Genomic DNA, 26,573 nt, shown 5'->3' with positions numbered 1-26,573 from the left:
TGTCAGCTACACCAGGTTTTTCAAATACAAAATTATAGAAGCATACAGAGAACAAAATGGTGTAGCAAGAAATCAGAAAGCATGGAAGTTTGGTACTAAATTTAATCACCATATAAATCCTTAAGATTAAAGTCAGATGATCATTTAAAGAGTGCATGAAGTGTACCCAGAGACAGAGATCTGTATAACAAGATAAAGAAGAATTTGAACACCTCTAGAATTCAGTCTGGCCCTAGTTCTTAGTATACACTGGTAAAAAGTAGTAACAGGTCATCTAATAGACTGCTCATTTTCCCCCCTTGGACAGGATGAGATGAATGAAAAGCAGCATCTTCCTTGCACTTACTAAAAGCCAATTCACATATGACAAAGTTCTTGTGTTCTTCATGTGTCCTGGAGACAGACATCTTTTGGGAGTTCTGTGCTCTGTGCATTAATCCCCAGGCAAGTGTGGGTCTCCCCTGAATGTCTGCTATCTGCCGCATTGGGGAAATTTATTTGTAACCCATCAGTATACACAAAAGTTTCCCCAAAGGGGCAAATAGCAGATGTTGAGGGGGGTTCATGCAATCTCTCCCCCCACATACAATGGGCCTGATTCAGATTGGGTTGATACACCTGGGAATTAAGTTCTGTGAACAGAGCTCCCAAAGCATGTCTGGTCAATGGGACCTGTGAGGGAGACAAGGACTTTATAGCATGCAAACCATTTCTAATTCTTTTGTGCAATGCCAAATGAGAGCAAAGGTTTTTTTCCCCAGGCCAGCATCCTTGCAATACTTCCTTAATGTGCGACTCAGCTGGCCTGCTTGAATAATCTGTATGTTTTACTTATTCCTTGTTTTACAGGCACATCTAGATGATGCACCTTTGCTCCTCCTGCTTTTTGCTTGTGAATTACCTTCTACATGGAATTTGTTAGGAAGCTGCTGGCACTGGAAAATCTTGACATTGAAGATCAGCCATAGGAAATGATTTCCAGCTAAACAGAAGTATTTATTTAGAAGGACACTGATGGTTTTGAACAGGTTTTCTGGGTCAAGGGCTAAAAGACATCAACCAACAAAATATTTTATTGTTTTGGTTCTGCTATCTAGATACTGAGAAATTAAGAGTAATAGCTACCTGGAACATACATATTATAACTAGAACCACTGACTTTGTAACGTGCAGTATAATCTTATGCATATTTATTCATAAGTAAATCCACCTTTATTCAAAAAGGTTTCTTTCCCAGGTGAGTGTGCACAGGACCACAGCCCTGGATGCTTGTACTGCTTTCAATCAAACCACTTTTTTCTGTTTATTCAAAAGATGTGATAAGGGTTCAGGTGTGGGTGTTGATGCCAGTAATGATATATTTAATAATCAAATTCCAGAGAAGTTGCTTTGTACCAATATATCAATTTATTCAAGTTGGTTCCAAAACTAATACTTGAAAACATCATTAAAAATATAGCAAATGCTTTATGCTTCAGGGCTTTTAAAATTTTCATGGTTATATATTTTCAAGATTTTACATTATTATAATTTTACCTTGATTTATTTTCTGAGCCACCTTGAGCTGGTCTCTGAAGAGGTGGCATATAAATATTTTACATAAATTAACATTTTAAATTAATAAACAGGTAGAAACTACCTTTCAAATGAGTCATATGTAACAACAAATCACTGGTTAACAAGAAGCCTTCCTCTTCACCAGGCCTTTGCTGCTTTTTTTGAAGGGTTCAGTCTAAAAGCAGTAGTGTTGCAATGACTTACACAGATAGCTACACAGACTGCGATTTGGCTATTGAACAAAGTGAACTGTATTTTGTTTTGTCTGAATCAATGAATCCCCCCTTGATTCAATAACATGCTTTTAGCAGAGTAATCAGCATGAAGATGTGGTACTATCAGTGCAATCCAAAAAAACTTTCCTAGGAATAAGCCCCATTGAACTGGCCTGAGAAGGATGGCACTCCAAGAATTATAAATTCCCTAAGAAGTCCTGTTCCCAGCATTCCATTCTTGTAGAATACAGCTTTGCTGTATATCTCTGACTTTTCATTTCGGATGCCATCCCCTAATCCACACACAGGGCTTTATTTAAATTACTGTGAAGACTATACACAAATTGAATTGAAATGCAGGCAAAGGAACAAAACATAGTATTTCACAGTGCTTGAGATATATCATATGATTATGAGACATAGGCTGTAGGTAACCATGTTGGTCTACAAACATCCCCCCCAAATAGCATTATAATATCTTTTTATAAGGACCAACAAAATATTGCAAGGTTCCTAGAACTCTATCAGGTTGGATGTTCAGTATGACTGACATTTAATAGGATCCCATTTGTCGCAAATTCCGCAGATAAAGAGGTACATATATCCAATAAGCAGCACTGGCACTGCTGAGGTTATTGCTGAAGAAAGACAGATTGCAGACTCTACTGGTTTTCCCCCATAACCTCTATTTTGCAACTACTAGGACAGGAAGACAGAAAAAACCAAGAGCAAAACATAAACTGACCAGATACTGTCTGTGGGTCATACGGAGCCTTCCTTGGTAAAATACAACAGTATTTTTTAAGACTATATAGCAGCTGCAATAATCAATTTTGCTTTATCCATTACCTTGATCTTTGAGTTTCTATAATTTTGGTGAATCCATTTATTGACCTAGAATCAGAGAGGGAGAGAAAAATTAAAAAGATGTGGAAAAATCATTTGTTCTCAGTCACACACACGTGCACACACACACGCACACACACTGAATCACTCTCCTACATGATTAACACAGCTGGAAGTGGGAAATCTAAATGATGTCTCTTCTTAAAAGATCTTGTGTTAAACATGAATCTTTCCAAAATTGTTAGTATGCACTTTTTAAAAAATCTACAGCTTATAGGGATGTGAACATAGAGATTAATGGAGTTACTGCCCTGGAGGTGTTAACCTTTCCACCTCTTTTGATCCCTCAGCCAAATAGCAGTTCTTCATATCATAGGCCCAAGTGGGGGGATTCACAAGAAAATGCATTCTTGGAGAGCTAGAAGGATCTCTGTTGTAATATATAATGAAAGGTTAGAAGTTTGCCATGTCTGGTAGCAGAGATTCTGCTCTGAAGATATCCATGTGTGCAGTAAAGTAAAGTAAAAGTTGACTTTCTTTGACTGATGTGAACATAATGCCAACATATGGCTTGAGAGCTTTGCAGTTCACATAGACCATTTAATTTTGGTGTGGCTTCCAGTCCTTTTCCCACATTTCTTCTCATCAATCTTCCCAGGACTGCAACCAAGCTGCATACCCTTGTCCTAATTCTGGAGACAAAAGATTGGCCACTGGACCCAGGGAAGCCAGGTCCAAGAATTGCCTCTTCTCTCAAGAGAGGATGAATCCAGCCACTGTGGGAACAACTCAGATGTCTTTGAGTTTACAGTCTACTGGCTGAATCCAGGGATGTCACAAGAGTTGCAATTTTGCTTCATGTTGCCTGGATCAGCTAGTAATATCCACAGCATGGGTCTTCAGGTAACTCCAGAAGCTAAGGTAAGATTATAGGTAGAAAGAAGTAGCTCCAGTCGCAGCCTTTGTTGTGTGTGCCTCATGGTACACTGTAGAACAACAGCTCAAAAGGGTGTAACTGCTTAGGATTGCAATGTCAATCCGCTTCAATAACAATGGCCATTAACGCATGACTCCTTTGTGCCGGTAAAGGTGCACGCTTTTTAAAAGAGGGAACCTTTTTAAAGCGGGAAATCAAATGCACGGCACAAAGGAGCACCCAGTGGGAGCCGCCGCCACTCTTCTCTCCTCCACCTTTCCGTCCCCGGGTGGAGGAGAGGGGAGGCTGGCAGCGAGCCGAGGCTGCTGCGGCCGGGGACTGGCAAAGCAGCAGCAGCTGCCCTGCCATCCCCTGGGCACAGCAGGGGGAGGGAAGCCAGCGGCGGGTGGAGGCGGCGGGGACTGGGGAAACAGCCACTGACGCTTCTGTCGGCCCTCCGCCTCGCCTCACCTCACCTCGCCTCTAATTGTGGCTGCTCTGGTGGTGGCTGGTCTCTCTCTCTCTCTCAGCAGCAAACGGGCCTCTCTCTCACCGTCTCCTCCTCCTCCTCCCACACAGGCTGCAGCTGCAGCGATGGTCCTACGCTCTTCCAGCAGCGAGGAGGTGGGCGGAAGCAGCGGGGAGTCGACCCAGAAGCTGCGCACACGGGCAAGCTCTCTGATTTGTAGCGAGGCTTCAGTTTTAAGTTGCAATATCACAGCAACCTAAAAACTCGGAGAAGCTCTGGGATGGGCCGCATCGAACACGCAAGCCAGAGACGGCCATGCGTGTTGACAAGGACAATTCGCTGCATGCCTGGGAGTTTCCCTGGACAAATCGGCCATGCGTTAATGGCCAATGTCTTTACCATTTTGCCATTAAACAATAACACACACTTTTCATTTTAAATGTCTCAGAGTAAACTGACAGCTGATAATTTCTCCTTCTTAACATACTGAGACTACGCAAAACCATAAGAATTAAGGAAGTGTTGAACAGCTACTACATAGACTTGGTGAAGTTTGCTTGTCACAAGCAAACCACCAAACTTAACACAACAGGCAATCACTTTCCAAACTAAACAGATATTCTTTTTTTTAATAGAAAATATTTTTATTTGTTTTTTAAAAAACAAATTAAACAAACAAACAAAAATCTGAACAGATATTCTTTATTTTGAACCCTAACAATCCTAGCAGCTACCAGCTGTAGGAAATATGCAAAACAAAAATCTGCCAGCCACTATATTTATGCTTACCTGACAGCTGTTCTCAGTTTCATCAGTGCTTCCTGTGGAACCAAATCAGTCTTATTGATGATAATAAGATCCGCTAGTGCAATCTGTCTACACAATGAATGAATAGAAAAAAATGAATGGAAAAACTTAACTCGACTGTCTATTTAGTTCAGGTTTGATTTTTTGCTCCCTTTCTGACAGAAATTCATTTTAGATATAAAGAAGAGGGATGTTATTTCTCCTCTTCCCAATACTGCTTATACTAAGCTAGAAAAAAAATAGCAGAGTTCAAATACTGATCATTTATATAATTACCTTACAAATTAGGGATCTTGAAGAATATTTTACAAGACTGTTCAGAGTTCACAGAACATCTAATTAGCATAAAAACTTAGTCATGGACCCAGAGTAAAACTATACACACAACAAGGAAATGTATGAATAAGATGGCAAAAAATTCCCACAATATCTATTCTCTGAATTCTGAAATTAAATCAAAGAAGTCATCTAAAGAGCTACTTTAGACGTGCTCTGGCATTCCAATTAGTTTTTCTCTTTTTAATTGTTAGGCTGTAATAGTCAAGCAGCCCAAACATTAACCCAACAGAGGAAAAAAGGTACATGCAAGTAATCCACAAAACTGAAGTGGACAGAACAAGCAATACTGGTTTATGGACTGAAACTGAAATTGGCAAAGTTGCTTTTTGAGGAAAGCTTTCTTAATATGCTCAGTGCCATTCTTTCCAATAAACTAACACAGAGAAAACCAAACTTTGTACTGATACCTCGCAGCTTCATTGACAAGGCCACTGGGTTTTTCTTCTCTCAGATACTGAAAAGAACGTAAACAAAGAGAGAGAACATCAGTTTAAATTACATCAATAATGCAAATGTTGAAGGGGCTTTATACAGCAAACACCAAGGATATCACTTACTTGTTCTAAATGTTCCAACTTCAAAGCCCATAAACCAAAATAAAAATTGAATTAAAAAGTAAAACAAGCTATAACAATATATTTCCACACAAAAGAGCTTACTCACAACAAAGTTGCTTCAATGTATATAAACAAGCTTACAAAGATCATGCTGGGTGAAATAAAAATACCAAGACCACGGTTACACAGCCCGGAAAACCCACAAGAACCAACAAATGTTATCTATTTGGCATATGACTGAGAACCCTTAAAAGCTTCTAATGTACTGACAGCATGCCAAGCTTCGTAACGTTTACTGGTTTAATAATACAAGAGGTTGTCTTGAATTCCAAAAATATTGAACATTATATATTTATAACTTCAAAAAGTTTTGGCAGGGTTTTGTTGGTAACCTCTTAGCCAAGTACAAAAATTATATACCAGTATCAACAACTACTACATGCTAATGTACCCACAACTCCATTCTATAGGTTTGCATTAGCTTCTCTTCATGTAGTGGCTTACAAAAATTAAGACAGGGATCTGTTCTTCAAAGTTACCTGTTGAAATGAACTACAGAAGTGGGGCAAACTAGGGCGCAAATTTAGATTGTATGCCGTAATTAGCTAAATATATGGGCAAACCCTTGTCCTCTGATTACATGGTTAATAGTGCAATCCCAACCGGAGTTACGTCCTTCTAAGTCCACTGAATGAATGTGACCTATCCACCAAGTATGTTGTGAAGGGATGGGTGGGCATAGCTGTGACAGTGGAGTGACTTAGTCTTGGTCAAAATATGATGGGTGGTGTTGACGGTTAAACAAGCCTTCAAATGTGAAATGCCCTATGATGAAATTAATTCAGTGGTAATACATTATCATCTCATGTGAACACCAGGCACCATTACCAGTTGATTGCCTATGAGAAGGTCGACTGTTAGTCAAAATATACACCAAAGTATGTCACCTCTGAGAAAAGTTTGGCTATTTGGCATATGGAGCAATGGCCAAAAAACTGAAATAAGTAGCAATTGGGGCTTTGTGTCCTACCCTCCAGCCACTTGCTCCTATTGCCTGGGACCAGCCATGCAGTACTAGGTAGCTGCACTTACTGCTGTGCATACCAGTGCTGAAGAAAAGGGCCTTCCCTTTTTTTGCTCAGAGATTTGCCAGGTAATTGTGTTATCTCTCTATAAAGGCCAGTTCAAAGCACCACAATCACATGTTCTGCCAACAGGACTGCTAAGAGCCACCATGGGCTCGCAGACAAAGATTTCACCTGCCCCCCCCATGTGACCCTGATCCATACCAAATTTCATAACAAAACAAACCATTTGGCTGGCTGTTACCATGCATCTATAATAATAAAAGGATCAGCATGTCCATCTGTCTGTCCGTTTGTGGAAGGCATAACACAGAAAATAAAACCTGGAATCTTAAAATTGGCCACCAGCTTCAAGATGATCATGTGAGTTCCAGGGGAAAAAATTGAAGGAATTGAAATATCCTGGCCCATATTATTTTCAAAACACACACCCATGCTGTTTGCAATGGAAGCTAAGCTTGTGTAGTGGTTAAAGTATTGGACTAGAATCTGGGAAACCCAGGTTTGAATCCCGACTGCCATGGAAGCCTGCTGGGAGACCTTGGGCCCATCACATACTCTCAGCCTAACCTACTTCACAGGGTTGTTGTGAAGATAAAACAGAGGAGAATGATATAAGCTGCCTTGGGTCCCCTTTGGGGAGAAAGGCAGGATATAAGTAAATAAATTTGTTCTAAATTCTGTTCCTCATTTGTTACCACTGAGGCAGATTATTATCATGCATCCTTTTGCTACTTTGATAGATAATTGGGGAAATATTAACACCCCCTTCTGTTCATATTAACAAAGGTTTGCTGCTATACTACTATTAAATACGTTCTAAGTTGCCAAACAGGATGGGTGAAGAGAAGCTGAAACTGAAAAATAAGGGGGAGGGGAGAAAAATTAGAAATGGGGATAGACGAATGGCAGATCACGAAAGGAGAGAGCAGAGTGAAGGAAGAGAGTGTCAAACAGTTAGAGAACTGTAGAAAAAGACAATGAAAAGGTTTTTTTTAATTTTGCTACCACACACTAACAAGGCTGCCCCTTTGCAAGATCTGGCTGTGCAGGAGCTGGGGGGGGGGAACTAACAGGAAAAGGAAAGCATAGACCTTGTTAGGAGGCTGCATCCTGGCATTGACTGTAGCTTGCCCTGGCTGGTCTTGCCTTGCTCCAATGCTGGCTTGGCTGATGGGTTTACCAGGATGTGAGATGCAAGGGTTACCCTCAGCCTCGCAGCAAACTTTCCAGAAAGGCCAAATCCCTGAGTCAGATACCACTCTTTAATGTTCTCTGCCTTCCCTGTGCTTCTAGTGGCTGTAGTCAGAACTGCACTAGAAATTTTTTCTGTAATGAATTCTGAGAATACAGCATGGCACCTGCTTCAAGGGCCCTCCAGCTGACTTGGGCCCCTGAATTTTGTCCCCCCCCCCCCGTCCACCCCCTCTTGACGGCCCTGTCTGCCACACCCTGGAGTGATCAAGAAACAGAAGAACCCAAGATGCAGACAGAAAGAAGCGTGGCTCCCAATGGCTGGCCACCAGAAAGCAGATTCAGTTCTACTTCAAAGGTGTACCAGGTTTCCTTTCTCTCATATACAAGGAAGATTTACTTTTCTCTATTGGAACATGACAAGCCCTGCACTTGGGACAACTCTGCGGTGGGAATGTATGACAGTGGGTAGCCTGTCACTCAGTGAGAATGTCAAAGGGATCTGCAAACCCACAGGTACTCTTGCAATGTACAACCTTTTCCTTCACACATTCCCCATAATTGATAATTATAGGCATTTTGATAGTTGGAGAATAAACTCAATATTACTTGGTTGGGATTAAATCTGAAACAATATTATTAATGGATGAAGTAATATGGGAAACATGCATGAAGCTGTCTTATACTGAATCAGACCCTTGGTCCAGCTAGGTTGACAGCAGCTCTCCAGGGTCTCAGGTGGAGGGCTTTCCCACTACCTACCCTTTATTACTTAATTGGAGATGTCAGGGATTGAAACTGGGACCTTCTGCACACCAAGCAGATGCTTAGCCACTGAGCCACAGCAGTTCTAACCGAAAAATTAAGGATCAAATCCATTTTTAAAAAAATAATCCTGCATCATTTGAAAAACAATTCAAACCAGAAATTAGAAGTTGAAAGTTCCACGATGGAAGACAGCAGAAAAGTGCAGGACATAGTGGATACAGAAGGTTACGTTACAAGACAAAGAGAGTTACACCTAACTAAGCATGCTAGAATACTAACATTGAAGTTCTGAGAACACTTTCCTGGGAGTAAGCCCCAATGACCTGCTCTCTAAATTATGATTGAATACAGTACTTTTCTATGTTGTTCAATGGCCATAGGGATATTATTTTACCTGTAGTCCATACTTTGCATCAACAACAGAGACAACACCTGAAAAAAAGATATGTAGATGAACAAAGGTTGACTAACATACTTTTTTCATTTCATTTCATTAACCTTTATTGGCATACCAAAAGACAGAGATAAAAAACAACAACAATATACCTCCAAAGGGCAATACATATAAGTTACAAGTCAGGTTAATAAAACTTTTCTTGTTCTTTAAGAACTCCTGTAAGAAATTCAGCCACGGTAGCCGTAATTTTAGGATCATGATCACTCAAAAGAAATTTGCATTTCACTTCATTACTCCTGTAACTCTTGTACTGGAGCAAAGTAAATAGCAGTTTATCCCGCAAAGTCACATAGAAGGGGCAATCTAAAAGGATGTGGTCAATTGTATCCAACAAATTTAAACCCCACGTGCATAGGCGTTCGTGTCTAGGGATCTGAAGGTATCGGCCTAAGAGCATCCTAGATGGGAATGCGTTAACCCTAGCTAATAGAAAAGCGCGGCGATGAGAAGGTATCTCTAGGTTATCTAGATACCTAGCCATTTTACCGAATCCATTATTAAGGCCTAGGGCCGCCGGCGAACAGATGGGGGGAAGAGCTGGATTAAAATTCTGCAATTCTACATCAAGGAGACGTTGCTTGATTCTTTTAAAGATGTAAGATTCATTGGCCAGAGCAAGATTATCTAAATCAATTCCAATTTGGAAGTCTAGATCTAATCAATATGTCCCATGAGAAATAATGAAGTTCATTTTTCAAAATATATAAAAGGGAACCTGGCTCAGTTTGAAAGTATAATTTGAGCCAATATCTTATTGTTTGAATCCAGGCTTTGGTGGCAATCAAGTTTTGCCCAGTTTCAAGACAAATTGTAAAATATGAAACACATTTAGGTATCCTCAATATTTGTCTAAGGAATATGGCTTGGATGTTCTCCACTTCTTGATTAAGAGTTCCAAGCCATAAGGGAACACCAAACAGAAGTTGGGGGAATATTTTCAAATTCAGGATTTTGATCACTGCAAGAACACACTGATTCCCCTTCGCGTAGAAAAACTGCTTGAGTTGATTTAAGGAAATCCTGGTGGCTTTAATAGTATTTTGTCGATGTATAGACCAATTGAGATTATAGTTATAAGTAATTCCCAAATACCTATAGCTTTTAACTTGTTCGATTGAATCCTTCCCAATATGCCATTTGTATAAGGACCATTTTTTGGAAAATACCACTACTTTTGATTTGGAGGAATTAATAGAAAGTAAATTCGAATGGCAATAATTATTAAAAGCATCTAGATATCGTTGGAGGCCTACTTTGGTGAAAGAAAGAATGACGGTATCGTCCGCATAAAGACTAACATACTTAAAAACACAGGCCACAATTGCTTTGTCCTACAAGGAGCGTGGAAAAGCCATTACCACTCTTTATATCCCAGTTCCAGTGCAAAATGAATACCTGTATGCAAATAAGCATTTAGGCGTAAGTTAATTATAGCTTTGGACGCATCTTCAAGGCAGCCATTAAATAATGAGCTGCGGATAGGGTAACAACCTTATCTTTACCATACAGCAAATATATTAAATGATAATCGTATAAACATATTGGAAAGTATGAGATCAATTGAGTAATAAAAGAAGATTTTATGGAATATAAATCATAACTGAATAAAAAATGGGTGTTTCTGTCTTTGCCTTTCCACATGGGCAGACTCTGTGCTAAACCGGACTATCTGAGAATCTGCCAAATAATTCATTGAGGGTAAGGCATTATGTCTGGCCAAGAAGAAGTCTTCTTAAGGTTGGAATAGCTAAGAACTTTAAATAACCTGGAAGCACTGAAAAAGATGGAATGCTCAGTCCCCAGAAAGAGGGTGCACATTTCCTTTTGGCATAACTACATAATTTGAGATGGTACCTTTGTTCTAAATCCGTAAGTATCTTACTCATAACTAAAGGGAGGTCTGAGGGAAAACTTGGATAGGGAATCTGTATGCTTGAAAGTCTTTAATCTACTGTCTTTGTCCAAGACGACACAAAAGGGTCAAACTCAGTTCATTTTAAAAGATCAGGAAGAAAATCCTGGTCTAGTAGGAAAAAATCTGAATTTCATCACAGATTTCCATGCAAGGAGATGGAACCAAGACTAGCCTCTAAATATAAATTGGAATTTGAAATACAACTAGGCACTTGAAAAATGGCACATAGAAATTTGGATTGTAGAGATGCAATTTTAGAGGAAAGAGCAGGAAACCAAATTGGAGCTTCATAAAGCAGAAATTATCAGATTTTCCCTTACAGACTTCCAGAGAAAAATAAATAAATTGCCCTCCAGAATGATAAAAGAATCTCATAATTGCTGCTAAATGTACTTTAATAGTCTCAAGAAGATAAAAATAATGAAATTTACACTTATTGGAAGAGGCAAAACGAAAGGCTAACTGGTTGAAATTCAACACTCGCTCAATCCTATGCCCATCTAAAATCCAGGGGTTTGCTTTTCTTCATGATGGATATTTCTGAAAACATGTTATTTTGGATTTAGCATAATTAATAGTAAGCAAATTATCATATCAGTAGAAAACAAAAGCTTGGAGAAGACATCTTAATCCTAACATTGATTAAAAAATTAATCTGTATCACCGAGCGTATTTGCCACAGTCCTGACCTGGACAGCTGTCAGATCTCAGAAATTAAGCAGGGTTGGTCCAGGTTAGTATTTGGATGGGAGACCACCAAGGAATACCAGGGTCACTATGCTGAGGCAGGCAATGGCAAACCACCTCTGAACGTCTCTTTCCTTGAAAACCCTACAGGGTGGCTATGATTTGACAGCAATAAATAATTTTACCCACATTCATGACTACAATCTGAATTCAGTAGCATACATTACCTGTGTTACTTTATTTAACTCATGCCCAATTAGGTATAGTTACCAACTGTAAGGCATTGGAGAGGGTCCAGTCAGGCTTCCTTAGTGCTCTATTTAAAGTGCCTAAATGCATTCCTAATGTGGTGCTCAGACAGGAGGCTGGTTTGTTCAAGGTAGAGACAAAAATCTGGCTGACTACCATCAATTACTGGCTGAGAATTCATTTAAATCATACTGGCCTACTCCCTCTGCTACTTGCGGCAGTCCCATACCTGAAATGGTCTTCTAGAATAATAAATAAATTATACATGGTCAGATTAGACCTGGAATATTTCCTAGAGATGGGTTTGAGAAAAGGAAAATGATTGGTCCATCAACGTCTATTAGACACTGAAAGCCAAAACGAGCTGTCATTACTGCCAAAGTTATACAGTGCATTGAAACCATGTTCAAAATTTGCTGCAGCCCCTTACCTATCGACTATTACTTGTGCCAAATACAGATGGGCTTTCTCCAGAACTCGCTTTGATGCTACACCTTCCACTGTTTTAGATAGACTAACAGAGCAAAGGTGCTGTCCATGTTCGCCCATCTAACAAGAAAGGTTAACGATTATACATACATAGGTTCACACAATTTATTAATAGCAGATACATAGTTATCCTTAGGCTTTTTAACCAATCAGGGTATGTATTTAGCTCATGATTGTATACAATTCTTTCACTGTGGAAGATGGATTGTATTTTATAATTGTGCTGGTCTTTGACTGTAACAATATATATATTATTTAACTTGTGGTGCACACACACACATGCATCTAAACAACATGAATTATTTTTCTTACCATCAAGATAAATGTCACTTCCTAATTCAGCATCAACCCAGAACATGGAGGCAACAGCACCTAGCAAATAAAATACAGGATATTTATAAGTAAAACCAAGTAGATTTTAAAAACTGCCAATTACAATGTTGTAATTTTCTATGTTCTTGAAAGCCAAAACAATATCAAAAAGCAAAAACAGGAATCCTACATTTGTATTTAGGCCTAACCACATGACAATGAAAGTCAAGATAGCGAAAACACTTGACTTGCATTGTCTATACAGAAAACTTTGGGCAAATGCTATCGGCACTATGTTACTGTACTGAAAACAGTACCAGTTTCAGTAGGGGAGAAATTATTGGGTTGAATCCCAAGGGTTGAAACCCACTAAAGTTCTACAGGGAATTAAATCCTCCCATTAGTATGAGAAGAAAATTCATTTGCTAACATTTTGTAACAACAGATGCGCTTTTCTTATAATGACCATTTTTAAAACTACACTGGAGTAACTCTTTCAAGAGAAATATCATAGAATATTGTGATTGTCTTACAGTATTTCATTTGCTTTCTGGCAGTAACCTTTATCATTACTTGGTGCTAACAAAATTAATACTGTTATCACTGAAAATTGCCCTGACCTGGATGACCCAGGCTAGCCTGATCTTGTCAGATCTCAGAAGCTAAGCAGGGTCGGCCCTGGTTAGTATTTGGATGGGAGACCACCAAGGAATACCAGGGTTGCTGTGCAGAGGAAGGCACTGGCAAACCACCTCTGTTAGTCTCCTGCCATGAAAACCCCAAAAGGGGTCGCCATAAGTCGGCTGCGACTTGAAGGCACTTTACACACACACATCACTGAAAATTAATGAAAAAAGCCAAGCTTCTGCAAGATGTTATATTTTGACAAAAAGAAATCAAAATTAGTTTTGACATGAGCTGATTTAACATGTGCAAATGCCACAACAAGAAGGATGTGAGAAATTGACAGCTATTAATTTTATTTTTCAAAGGCTCACAAATCTAGTTGATGTCTGGGCTGTCCAAAAGAATGACACACACAGGCAAAAACAATGATACCTGAAGCTATTCCAATGTCTGAAACTGTCTACCTGAACTAACAAGATGTGGCCTCCCAAGCATTGCCAGGTGTCAGGACAGAAATACCTGTTAGCTATTTATAGCGATTACTCGTGCAAGATATAGAAAGGGCCACAAAATCTAATTGTTTCAAGGTATTTATTGATTCCCTCCCCAAATGCCTTAGTAGTTTTCCAAGTTAACTGAAATAGGATTGGTATGTAACAAACGCTGAATCAATGTCCTTTCTTTTAAAGAAAATTACTTTACCATGACAATTATTTTACTTTGAACTGCAGAGTGTCGCTCTCCTTAACAGGAAACAACTAAATTGCCAAAAGGACGTTTCCTCTCCTTACAGCAAACAGAAATGTAATTAAAAGGATCCAGGAAATATTTTTACACAGCTTTTATTCATTGAATTCTATACATTGCCTTATTATTTAAGCATAGTTATTGACATACCAGAAAAATAAATCATCATATTCAATGGCAACAATCATTTTTTTTAACAATTTAACAGTAATATCATAGGCTGTCCCTAGTTGCACTCAAGTAGAGATTAAAATTTCGGAAAATCCTAAAGCCTCCCCCCCCACAAAACAATAAGCATGAAAAAAATCAAATGTTTGGAAAAATTAAAATATAAGCAACACTTTAACAAACCTAAGCTTATTTTACTGCTTTAACAACATAATATGCACTGTTATAAATTAGCTAGCGGTTTCAGGTAGCCGGCTCAAGGTTGACTCAGCCTTCCATCCTTCTGAGGTCGGTAAAATGAGTACCCAGCTTGCTGGGGGTAAAGGGAAGATGACTGGGGAAGACACTGGCAAACCACCCCGTAAACAAAGTCTGCCTCATAAACGTCGGGATGTGACTTCACCCCATGGGTCAGGAATGACCCGGTGCTTGCACAGGGGACCTTTGCCTTTTTATGATAGTACTACTTTATGAATTTAAAAAGTATAAATGCCAAACAGTGCACAAAGCAGTGCACAAAGTGCACAAAGAGATAAAGTCCACTGAAGTCAACACATTTAGAATGTTGTAATAGTCTTTTTCCAAGCAAACTTATGAATATACTCAATGTTAAAGAGAGCTGCAACATGCTGCTTCTTATGTTACCGTGGCACATGCATCTTAGTTTTTCCATTTGACGGATAGGAAACAGTAACAGTTGAAATAGAAAACACAAATTTTGTATTATACAGTCCCATACAGTCACAATAGGATGAGAAGCATATCTGGACATTAAGACTCTTTATAACACTGAAAACAATGAAGTCTTCAATAGTATATTATACACATTAGCATTATAATTGTGGAAAAAAGTAGTTGCCTTTATATAAGAAATATTTCTTTGAAAACTGTGCAGGTCTAAAATTATTTTCTGCTACACTATAGATTGCCTTATAAAAAGATCTTCAGAGTACACATTTTGAGTGACTAAAACTTTGTCTTTAAAAGCATTTAGATCATTACACAAGAAAAGTATTGTAAGAGTTTTCTCCTGCCCAAATTTTCAGGAAAGTGGTAGAGCTGCCCCCCACCCCCGCAAAGGTTTCATGGGCCTTCACATCTCTACATCCAAGCTCCCAGGGCACAGAATTAAATTTGAAACACTTGAAGTACAATCTGTAGCTAGTCTTCATGCACCGCACATCCCTCTATGAGAAAGCAGACATATTCACAATCCAGTCCTACTTCTGAAGTATATTCAGCTGTACGCTAGGATTGTCAGGTTTGGCTTGGCAACCAGCAGTTGACCATAAGGGAGGACGTAGAGCAGTGGCCATCAGCAAAAGTGTGGGAAAACCTGGAAGTGACGTCACACCTCTCTAGGAATCACCAGAAACCCTATGGATGTACAGAATAGTTCCATTCAGCCATCCCAGATTCTCATCTGAGCACAACTAATTATACTTACCTGGATCTGCCAACCCAGTTGTCTCTAGCAGAATATAGTCAAACTTTCCTTTCTTCTGCATTAGATTCTCAATAGCCTTCAAGCCATTGTCCCTATACAAAAGAGAAACATGCTTTAAAGATAAACATATTATGCAATGTTTTTACTGAGCTAGCCAACCAGTGAGAGAGCCAGCATGGTGTAGTGGTTCACACGTTGGACTAGGACCTGGGAAACCCAGGTTCAAATCCCCACACAAGCGATGGAAGCTTGTTGGATGACCTTGGGCCAGTCACACACTTTCAGCCCTGATCCTGACCAGTATTTGGATGGGAGACCTCCAAGGAATACCAGGGTCATGACACAGAGGCAGGCAATGGCAAACCACCTCCAAACATCTCTTGCCTGGAAAACCCCACCAGGGGTCACCATAACTCAACTGTGACTTGAAGGGGTGGGTGGGAAACCAACTAGCCATTTTTCATAACAATAACAGAAAATGTTTTCAAAGTATATGCTTTTTATTTTATTTTTCTAATTTTTGTGAAATACTTATTGGCCTCTGCCAAGATGATCTGGCAAAATGGAAACCATAAATACTTGACGTACACAGGCCAGTTATACATTTTAAAAGATTCCTTACTTTACAGAACAGCAGAGGCAACCATTCCTGAGCTCTAGCCATTCTTCATAGAGTTCTCCACCTTGACTTACAGCCAAAGATTTTTCCAATGCACTTCCTGAAAATAAGAATGTAACAGTACAATTCAGTCTTACACTTGTTAAAAATAGAGAAGGATTGTTTAGAGCAAACTGTTTATTCTCCACAGCCATAAGGTAGCCAAAAGAACTCATGAACTGATCTTTCTTTTTATTTAAAGGGGAAAAAGTTTAATATGCTAAAGTATATACATAGGCACAGACACTATATTTTTACAAGCAATATTTTCCAAATTCTTTGCAATTGTGACACATCATATCCTTTTTTAAATTGGTCAGTTTGATTAGGAGAAAGATTTCCTTAGATTTCTGAAATCGTCAACTGATCTTCAAGAGAATCAGACCCATTTCAATTCAAGACTTTATACCTTGAGCTCAATTACCAGGTGTCAAGACAGAAGAGCCATTTTCATTTTTGCAACCTCTACATTCTTCATTTGGTCTGCCTGGAAATCAACATTCAGTAGTTTTCCACACAGGCCTAACTCATTTCATTCTCATAACACCAGGGCCCACTTTTCACGGAAGACTTTGATGCTCTCTTGCCGCGGAGCAAAAAAAAAAAAAAACCGATTTAAATTTATTTTTCATGGGCGCGATTTAAATTCATGTTTTCATATCCCCGTCAATCCAGAAGTAGTTTTGGTTTTTCATGGGAACAAAGCAAGCAGTATTCTACAACGGTTTGGTCGGTCCCCTTCTGAAAAGCTCATGGTTTATGCCTGCCCCCAACTCCGCCCAGCGGATTACCCAGTGCAGTTCACCTCTGTGGACACAGCCCCAGCCAAAAAAAACACCAGTCCCTCCGGTTTCCTTATATAACTTTTCTATTTACCATGCTCCCAGTTCCCCACCCGTACTTGGCCATGCCCCCCCTTTCCCAGACTTTGACAGACGGCCATTCATTGCTAGGAACTTCCATCCAGATAGAGAAGGGAGACCCAGAGCAGACCGGTAGCCCCTCTTCAGAAGGGTGACGAGAGTTTTGGCTTGGATTTGCCGCTCTCAGGATGCCCCTCCCCAGCACACACACACACAGGATCGCACCGGCAGGAGGGAGACCCAGAGCAGACTGGCTGCCCCTCTTCAGAAGGGTGACGGGGGTTTTGGCTTTGATTTGCTGCTCTCAGGATGCCCCCCCCAACACACACACACACACACACACAGGATCACACCGGCAGTTGGGAGACCCAGAGCAGACTGGCTCCCCCTCTTCAGAAGGGTGACGGGAGTTTTGGCTTGGATTTGCCGCTCTCAGGATCCCCCCCCCAACACACACACACACACACACACACACACAGGATCGCACCGGCAGGAGGGAGACCCAGAGCAGACTGGCTGCCCCTCTTCAGAAGGGTGACGGGAGTTTTGGCTTGGATTTGCAGGAGGGAGATCTGTCCTGCCTTGGTGGGAGGCTGTCCCCCGGGCTTGAAACTCTTCCAGCCAATCGCCGTTCACAGGGGAGGAGAAATTAGCCGACATGGGCAGGGACAATTGGTCCAAATGTTTTTAATGGAGCGGAAAAAAACGCGTAGCAACCACAAAGAACGGACCAACACCGGTTTGAGAAGATGTGGAGTTGACGCAGTTTTTCTAATAAAACTCAAAGCATTCATGAAAAATCAAATATTTGCAGCGGGGCAAAACAAAGGCGAAACCGTGCCAAACCTCCATGAAAAAATGACCCAGGTATAGCTTGTTCCATCAACAGGCCTGGCTATCAAGATCACCAGCTCACACCACTCCTAATTAACTGAGTGAGAACATCTGTGTGAAGATGGAAGGGATGAGATCACTCATCTCCTCTGAGTATTCTGGTTCAGACCAGTTTACACCATCTGGAGCAGGGGTGTCAAACATGCAGGCCCTGGCCCGGCCCCTGGAGGGCTTTTCTCCGGCCCGCAAAACAGAGGCAGCTAGTCCCCCTTTCCCCCCTCCCCCGATCTTTTCTGGGCTTCCTGGGGCTGGATCCACCCCCGCGCACCAGCCGGAAACCTTCCCCCCTCCCTCCCCAGGTGCACATGGGCCAGATCCGACCACGCACGCCAGCCAGAAGCCCTCCCACTCCCTCACCAGGCACACACGGGGCCACTCACACCAGCCTGAAGCCTTCCCTCCTCCCTCCCCGGGCACACACATGACTGGATTCAGCCGGAGTGCCAGCCTGAAGCCTTCCTTCCTCCCTCCCCAGGCACACACGGGACAGGATCCGGCCTAGTGCGCCTGCCTGAAGCCTTCCCTCCTCCCTCCCTGAGCACACACGGGACCGGATCTGGCCCAGCGCGCCAGCCTGAAGCCTTCCCTCCTCCCTCCCCGGGTGCACATGGGACCGGATCCCAACCTGCGCACCAGCCTGAAGCCTCCTTTCCTACCTTTTCCCTCTCTGTCCCTTCCTTTCCTTTCTCTCCCTCCCTCTCTCCTATCTGTTTCTTTCTTTCTCTCCCTCTTTCTTTCTCCATCCCTCCCTTTCCTTCTTCTTCACTCTCCCTCCCTCCCTTTCCCTCCCTTTCTTTCCTTCCTACTTTCTCTCTCTCTTTCTTTCTTTCCCTCCCATCTGTTTCACTCTTTCTCTCGCTCTCTTTCTCCCTCTTTATTTCTCTTTTTCCCTGTCTTTCTGGACTGGGAGAGAGCTGCAGGCTCACCAGTCAAGGCAGCCAATCTTCCTCTAGTCCAGATCTGGGTTGGTGAGTCTGCTGTGGGCTTGCCAGCCAAGGCAGCCACCCCATCCCACCCCCTGTCCAGATCTGAGCTGGTGAGCCCACTGCAGGTTCACCAGCCCCGATTTAAATTTTTTAACAGAACTAATGGCAGGAACTAGAGATACAAACTTCATAGAAGACACTTTCAAAGTCAATTAATGATTTTTTTTACTTTTTAAATTTAAAATACAAACATACTTTACAAAATAACAATAAGACTTAACTAAAAGAAAATACTGTAAGAATGTTATTGTTGTAAACTTGTTTGTGTTTTAAGTAAAAAACAATATCATTAATTGACTTTGAAAGTGTCTTCTATGATGTTTGTATCTCCAGTATCTGGCATTACATATGGTATTTATTTATGCACACATGGCCTGGCCCGACCAAGTGACATTTATGTTATATTCGGCCATCCTAAAAAATGAGTTCGACACCCCTGATCTAGAGACTTCTCCCAAACGACCATCCTGATTAGGAGTTGAGGGTCACCTGTCCTAGGTTCACTTTTCCTTAAGTTCGACTATGCCTTACGGTAGCTAAGCTTCCTTCATATTTTGATTTCAGCAGGTTACTCTGTACCTTTGAAGAACATCTTTAGCTTTTAAGATCCAGCTTATCATGTAACATCTTAATAAATCTAGCTGGCTACATAATACTTACTATTTTATTATTGCCATTTGCCTATTGACTATATAGCTTGTATTTTAACCTTTTTCTTGAACTTTTCTATCAATAAAGCTTTTTGAGCAACATTGTTGAGTTCACTGGCCTAGCACAGAGCTGTTCAGTCACTCTACCAGGACCAAGACAGCCTTCATACCAGGTAAGGCTGAAAATTTCTCAGCCCAAACTCTACTTCAAGCACCCAACTTTGCAGCTAACACCTGCATTTCAGTTATTATAACTTGCTGACAAAAGCAAACAACTGACAGCAAGAACTAACAGGCAACAGAGTCATATTTACTTCATTTATACCCCAGCTTTCTTCCCAATGGACAGCTTACATCACCATCCTCTCCATTTTCTCCTCACAACAAGCCTGCGAGGTAGGCTAGGCTGAGAGTAAGTAACTGGCCCAAGGTCACCAGCAACCTTCCATGGCAGAGTAGGGATTCAAACTTGGGTCTCCCAGATCCTAGTCTGACACTCTAAGATGCCCTCTACTATTGAACTGCTCCCCTAAACCAAATAAAGGCAGCAGCGGCATGAAGCATACTGCTTTCCTTTTCATGAGACAGAAGGATAATTTTGCTTCTCATCTTGTAGAAAAAAAGCAGTCTGGATCAGAGTGCCCAACAGAAATGGAAAGCCCAACACAACCAACAGAAACATGCAGTAGGGCATCCTTAAGAGTACAGCAATCTTTTGCAAACATAGTCTCTCAGGTGAGGACTGAGACATAATCCAAGTCACTAGCAAAAAGTTCCAAATCAGTCATGTACCAAAGAACAGTTGCTTTGTTGGTGTCCTTCACTAGAGCTATTGAGGTGGGATACTTCTAAACACCTGCTCTGCCATAGAAGTTTGATGGGTGATCCTAGGCCAGTCACACACTCTTACATTCACCTTCCTAATAGGTTATTATGAGGATAAAATGGAGGAGAGGATAATTATGTAAATTGTTTTGGGCCCCCAATGGGGAGAATCATGAGGTATAAATGAAGTAAATGACAATTCTATAAACTTGTAGTAATATTCTTTGTCAATTCAAAACTTCAAGAGGAGTATGTCAGGGTATGATGTACTCTGTACATCATTAACCTTCCCAAGAGAAATTCACCCTGAAGCAGGTAAACCAGGGTGACATCTTGTTCCTGATGATAAAAGATTCTCATTTTCTCTTAAGTCAGGACTTCCCAAACATAATGTAAAAATTCATCTGAAATCTAATCTTAACCATGGCTTCTCCTTTAGGTTGAGAGAAATCATGGCCAAAGAGGAAAGAGCTATGCCCTAGAACAATAAAAATATAAGAACATAAGAACATATGAAAAGCCCTGCTGGATCAGACAAAGGCCCATCAAGTCCAGCAGTCTGTTCACACAGTGGCCAACCAGGTACCTCTAGAAAGCCCACAAACAAGATGACTGCAGCAGCACCATCCTGCCTGTGTTCCACAGCACCTAAGACAATAGGCATGCTCCTCTGATCCTGGAGAGAATAGGTATTCATCATGACTAGTATCCATTTTAACTAGTAGCCATGAATACCCCTTTCCTCCATGAACATGTCCACTCCCCTCTTAAAGCCTTCCAAGTTGGCAGCCATCACCACATCCCAGGGCAGGGAGTTCCACAATTTCACTATGCATTGTGAGAAAAAATACTTCCTTTTATCTGTTTTGAATCTCTCGCCCTCCAGCTTTAGCAGATGACCCTGTGTTCTAGTATTATGGGAGAGGGAGAAAAACTTCTCCCTGTCCACTCTCTCCAAACCATGCATAATTTTATAGACCTCTATCATGTCTCCCCTTAGCCGCCTTCTTTCCAAGCTAAACAGCCCTAAGCATTTTAACCGCTCCTCATAGGGCAGTTGCTCTAGTCCCCTAATCATTTTGGTTGCTCTTTTCTGCACCTTCTCAAGCTCTGTAATATCCTTTTTTAGGTGTGGTGACCAGACCTGTACACAGTATTCCAAAGATATAAAAAGGATGCTTCCAGACAAAACTGTTAGGAAGAGAAAAGAATCTACATTTCTCAGTCAAGACACTTGTGGGGAAGGTGCATCCCCCCACCTTTGCTCCCTTTCCTCCCCCATTTTCAAATAATACTTCACTCCTATTTCCCCCTCCCCTGACAATCTTACCTCTTTTCCTTTCCCCCTTTTCTGTCAATCTCCCCCTTATATTTTCCCCTCCCCTTCTTTGACAATTTACTCCCCTCTCTTCCCCCATCCTTCTCTGTCAATATTTCCCCCATCTCTTTCTCCCCCCCTTCTTACCTTGACCTCTGCAGCTGAAGTCTGATGAATTAAAAACCGGGGGGGGGGGGAGAGTTTTAAAAGGACAGCTGAGCCTGCAGCTACAGAGATGGGGGTGAGGAGGAGCCTCTTCGCCCACTCACATGCCTCTGTACTTTCCCCCAGCTTCTAATAGATCAGACTGTGGGTAAAATCTGCCCTGAAATTGTGGGCAGGGGAGCAAAGAATCCTCTCTGACCTCCCCCCCTCCTCCAACACTGCTTCTCCCTGCAGTCTGACCATTTAGAAACTAGGGGAAAGTTATAAAAGGACAGCTGAGCTGGCAGCTACAGAGGCGGCGGTGAGAAGGAGGCTACTCACCCACTCGCACACCTTTGTAGTCGCCACCCCCTGCTTGCTTCTATCCCCCCAAGTTGTAGATCTCCCAGCCACCCACCTGTTCCCCCCCGCCCATAGCATTGGCGTTAGGGAAGTGGCGGGGCCCCTTCCGGTAAGTGCTCTGTGCTTCCACAGAGACAGTTTTTGTTTGGTGTGGATTTAATCCCCCCAATATATTTTTTAATATAATGATTTTTCTGCAAACCTGGAAGTTTCCCCAAACGTGAAGAAAAATCTCCTTTCTTTCAGTGTGGGCCAGATCCATGGATTTAGGTATTCGTAGATCTGCCCACACTTGAGAAATAGATTTTTACATGATGATGCCCAAATAACTTCTAAATACATGCTGGGAGCTCTAAGATAATTTTTGCAACTTACAGACTTTTACCAAAAAGATGTTTAAAAAAACTTTTATTTTTATACATTTAGGATTTTTTGATTTTGCATGTTTCTATTTTTACATACCTTCACCAAACTCGTTCAGGATAACAGCTATTCTCTTATTATGTTGTTCTGTCAGAATATAGTTAAGAAGAGTAGTTTTTCCAGCACCTAAAAAAAGATGAACTTCATTATGCTAAAGAAAAAAAATTATAGAAATGTAGAGATAAAAACACACTTTCAAACTGTATTTTTAGGAAATGTTTCAGCATACTGAACCATTCAAAATTATTTTATTTTATATTGCAATGAACCCTATATTAGTTCTCAAAATTTTGGGACTCAAAAGAATTTCTAGATACAGAAATTGTTTATGAAGCATTTATATGTCTTGTTTGGTTTTATAATAACTAAATTGACTGCACACTGCAAAATATTTTTTCAAAATGACATAAATTTGTGTTATATATTAATATATATTGAAAGGTTTACATATCAACTTTCACAATATTACAAATTTTCATAGTGAATAATTTTCATAATGAATTTCCCACAAATCAGAACACAGGTAAGTATAATGTTTCCAGGTATTATTCTGTAACGGAAGACACAAGCAAGTATGAAATGAATGTCCATGCAACAGTCTTAATATAATTAATGCAAGTTCTACTTCCTCTGTGTATAATACTTGCTTGTATCTTCTGTTACAGAATAATACCTGGAAACATTATACTTACCTGCGTTCCAATTTGTGGGAAATTCATTATGAAAATTATTCACTATGAAAATTTATAATATTGGTAAAGTTGATGTGTAAACCTGTGAATATATGTTAATATATAGTACAAATTTATGCCATTTTGAAAAAATATTATGTTGGCCAGTGTGCTGTCAGTTTAGTTATTGCCTTTGCATTTGGCACAGGGTTATTTTTGTTTGGTTTTATTGCATGATTTTAACATCCATTGCTCTTATTTTTATTATTCTATCAGAATTAATTTATGTGATATTAAAGTATGAAGCAAGAAGCAAGACTAGTTAATTCAGTTAAAGCATGACTACACTAAAATAATCTAATTATGCATAATGAACTGCACAAACAACTCTGTCATGGTTTTCTTTTGGCTTTACACTTTATGGTGAGTTTAAAATAACAGAAGACAGTAAGACACTAGAAGTGGTATGATGGTACATCTTATAAACTGTGAAACAAGATCAACTTCAAAACAAGAAAACAAACTGTAGTGCATTTGGAGCATATCCCCTCCTCAAAAACGTTTAATCATCATCATTATATCCAGTTCTGAATCAGGCCCTAGACTATGAATTAAAGCTATTTAGTTTGCTGAAGCCCCTTGAAAATAATAATATCCTGGAGTGGGAGGTAAGGTAAGGGTTGGAGGAGAGAAAAATTCCCAACTTCTCATACACCTCCATTTTATAAATTCTTAAATCAGGTTTATCCATTAACTCCATAATAAACATAAATATGACTTAACCCTTGGTTACAAAAACTAAAGATTATGAGTTCTTAGAAGGGCACTATCACTTTCCAGGTAAAGGCTTCAATGCAGCATCAGCACTTTACTATCACAGCATTATTGAGATTCTCCCTTTACTGCAGCACTTTAGGACTATACTGATGTTCACATATTACACATGATGGAGAACTGGGAACGTGCCTGGAGTCCTGGACTTCACATTTGCATGGGGGGGCAGCATGTGTTGCTCTCCACACATACAGACCCTCTGCAAATGTGAAATACAAAATGCAAGCATTATACAGGAGTTACGGTAGGTTGGGAACATAGCAGGTCAGCCAATCTTGATTTCCCACAGCCATATAAACCTTGAGGAAGACTCTTGTGTAGATTTCCCTCCTCCAGAGGTACATATAATGTCATGATAATTGCCATCGATTGTGTGCTCTCATAATATATCCCACCCCCTTCAACACAACACAAGGATCAAGGCCAGAAAAAAGTAAGGTTTCTGCAAACACCCTTCACACCTCCATAGAACACAGATGTCTTTGGAACACTTGCTAGACAGAATATTTTCATAAAGAGCTACAGTTGAAATTGGAATTGTTCTTAGTTTGCATCCAGTTAACAACCCAATTTTTGTAATTGCTTCTGATAACAATACCACAGCATTTGTACAAGGCCACGTTAGCCTAAAAGCCTTACACGAACTCTGACATAGTTCAACTTGCATACTCAGTATGCAAGAGATATTCTGAACAAAACAAAGCAACACTGCATATAACAATGGAATAGGGTTACTTTGATGTTTATGGTGACCATTTATGATTACAACATTACCTAAATATCCAGTGATAATAGTAACAGGGATCTTAGCAGCCTGATTGGATTGCACATCTCTCCTTGTACTATCCTTAATTTCCGGCTCATTTATGGGAATCAATTCTGGGCAATCCTCTTCTTCATCCATAAAAGCGTCTTCCATTTTTGAGTCACCTGCAACCCAATGCACACAGTTAAAAATATTTTTGGAATAACTCAGAACTTGCATAACTTTATAAACACAGTATAAATTGAAGGACTATAAGTAGGAAACCCTGAAAACCTAATCCACATGTCCTAGATTGGACACTGCATTCTGGAGCAGATTTAGATCTTGGGGGCAATTTTCAGTTGCTGGGATCACTTGAGGCAGGATTCGGCATCCACAAATGCTCCCTGTCCTAACAGCTGCTGTTCACTTCTATGCTAAGAAGTAGAACAAAATTTTCCCTCCATCCTTGACACTCACTGACAGGGATCCCAGTTACACTCCATCATCAGTGGCAGTTTGCTAGTCATTCATCATGCTCTGAACAATGCCACAACAAACAAATAGGTCAAAATATGGTTGTAATTAGGGCTGCCATCTTATCTCGTTATACTAGGTGCTCACCACCTTTAACAGCATGAGAGGCATGGACTCAGCAGGCCTGGCTTTGCGTAAAATAGAAATTCAGCAATTGGAAAGGCAGAAATTTAGATTAAGGAAAACCAGGCCCCACTGGTACAGAAACTGTTTGCTTTCCGTTTCTTAAACCGAATTAAATGAAGATGTGTCAGAAACTATACATCAGGGAGACCTTAGGAAGTGAGGTGTTTCCACTTGCCCAGTTTCGTGAGAATGCTGCTGTGAACAAGTAACCCAAAAGATTCTTATGTAGGAACAAAGTGGGGGATTCTGAAGTACTTTGCTGATTTTGAGGCACCACTCTAGGGCTACGAACCTATGTCTACTCATTTCTTATTCTGGAAGAAACATACATACACTCGAACTACAACTGGTTAACTACAGCATTAAGAAGTAAGACTGATTAGGCGATATAGGAGAGAAATTCTCAGCACTCTGCAGTTTACCGTAACTATTTTCCATTCCAGCCACCCAGAAGCATCTACTTACTTAGCAGCCATGAATTTCACCCCCTTCCCTTCCGTCCCCTCATACCACGACCTTCCCAGGCGCATGCGCTCAGCCGCTTCTGAAGGCCCAGCCTCCTGGACTCACCCGCCTGTTTTGATGACGCGAGAGGGGGAAGGTAGAAGGAAGCCAGGCCGGGCGGAAGCGAGCCGCGCGCGGCGCTCTCTGCAGATGAAAGACCCGAGATCAGCTGTTTGTCGGG

General features: G+C 40.7%; 1 protein-coding gene across 1 annotated transcript in view; it reads right to left on the bottom strand.

The window, feature by feature from the left end:
* LOC130476049 (zinc-regulated GTPase metalloprotein activator 1A-like) overlaps positions 1 to 25,415 on the bottom strand; it is a 39,605-nt gene extending 14,190 nt beyond the window's left edge. The window contains exons 1-9 of the mRNA XM_056847864.1: positions 25,255 to 25,415; positions 23,015 to 23,101; positions 16,474 to 16,570; positions 15,852 to 15,943; positions 12,863 to 12,922; positions 9,148 to 9,185; positions 5,557 to 5,603; positions 4,793 to 4,879; positions 2,622 to 2,666 (exon numbers count right to left, since the gene is read on the bottom strand). Coding sequence (XP_056703842.1) covers positions 2,622 to 2,666; positions 4,793 to 4,879; positions 5,557 to 5,603; positions 9,148 to 9,185; positions 12,863 to 12,922; positions 15,852 to 15,943; positions 16,474 to 16,570; positions 23,015 to 23,101; positions 25,255 to 25,399 — 698 coding nt within the window. The 5' untranslated portion in view covers positions 25,400 to 25,415. The remainder of the gene's footprint in view (positions 1 to 2,621; positions 2,667 to 4,792; positions 4,880 to 5,556; positions 5,604 to 9,147; positions 9,186 to 12,862; positions 12,923 to 15,851; positions 15,944 to 16,473; positions 16,571 to 23,014; positions 23,102 to 25,254) is intronic.
* Between the last annotated feature and the right edge of the window lie 1,158 nt (positions 25,416 to 26,573).

Source organism: Euleptes europaea, chromosome 4 (genome assembly GCF_029931775.1).
Source record: "Euleptes europaea isolate rEulEur1 chromosome 4, rEulEur1.hap1, whole genome shotgun sequence".
Classification (NCBI taxonomy): domain Eukaryota; kingdom Metazoa; phylum Chordata; class Lepidosauria; order Squamata; family Sphaerodactylidae; genus Euleptes; species Euleptes europaea.
The sequence above is the reverse complement of the archived record's forward strand: the minus strand, read 5'-3'. Positions and strand labels throughout refer to the sequence as shown.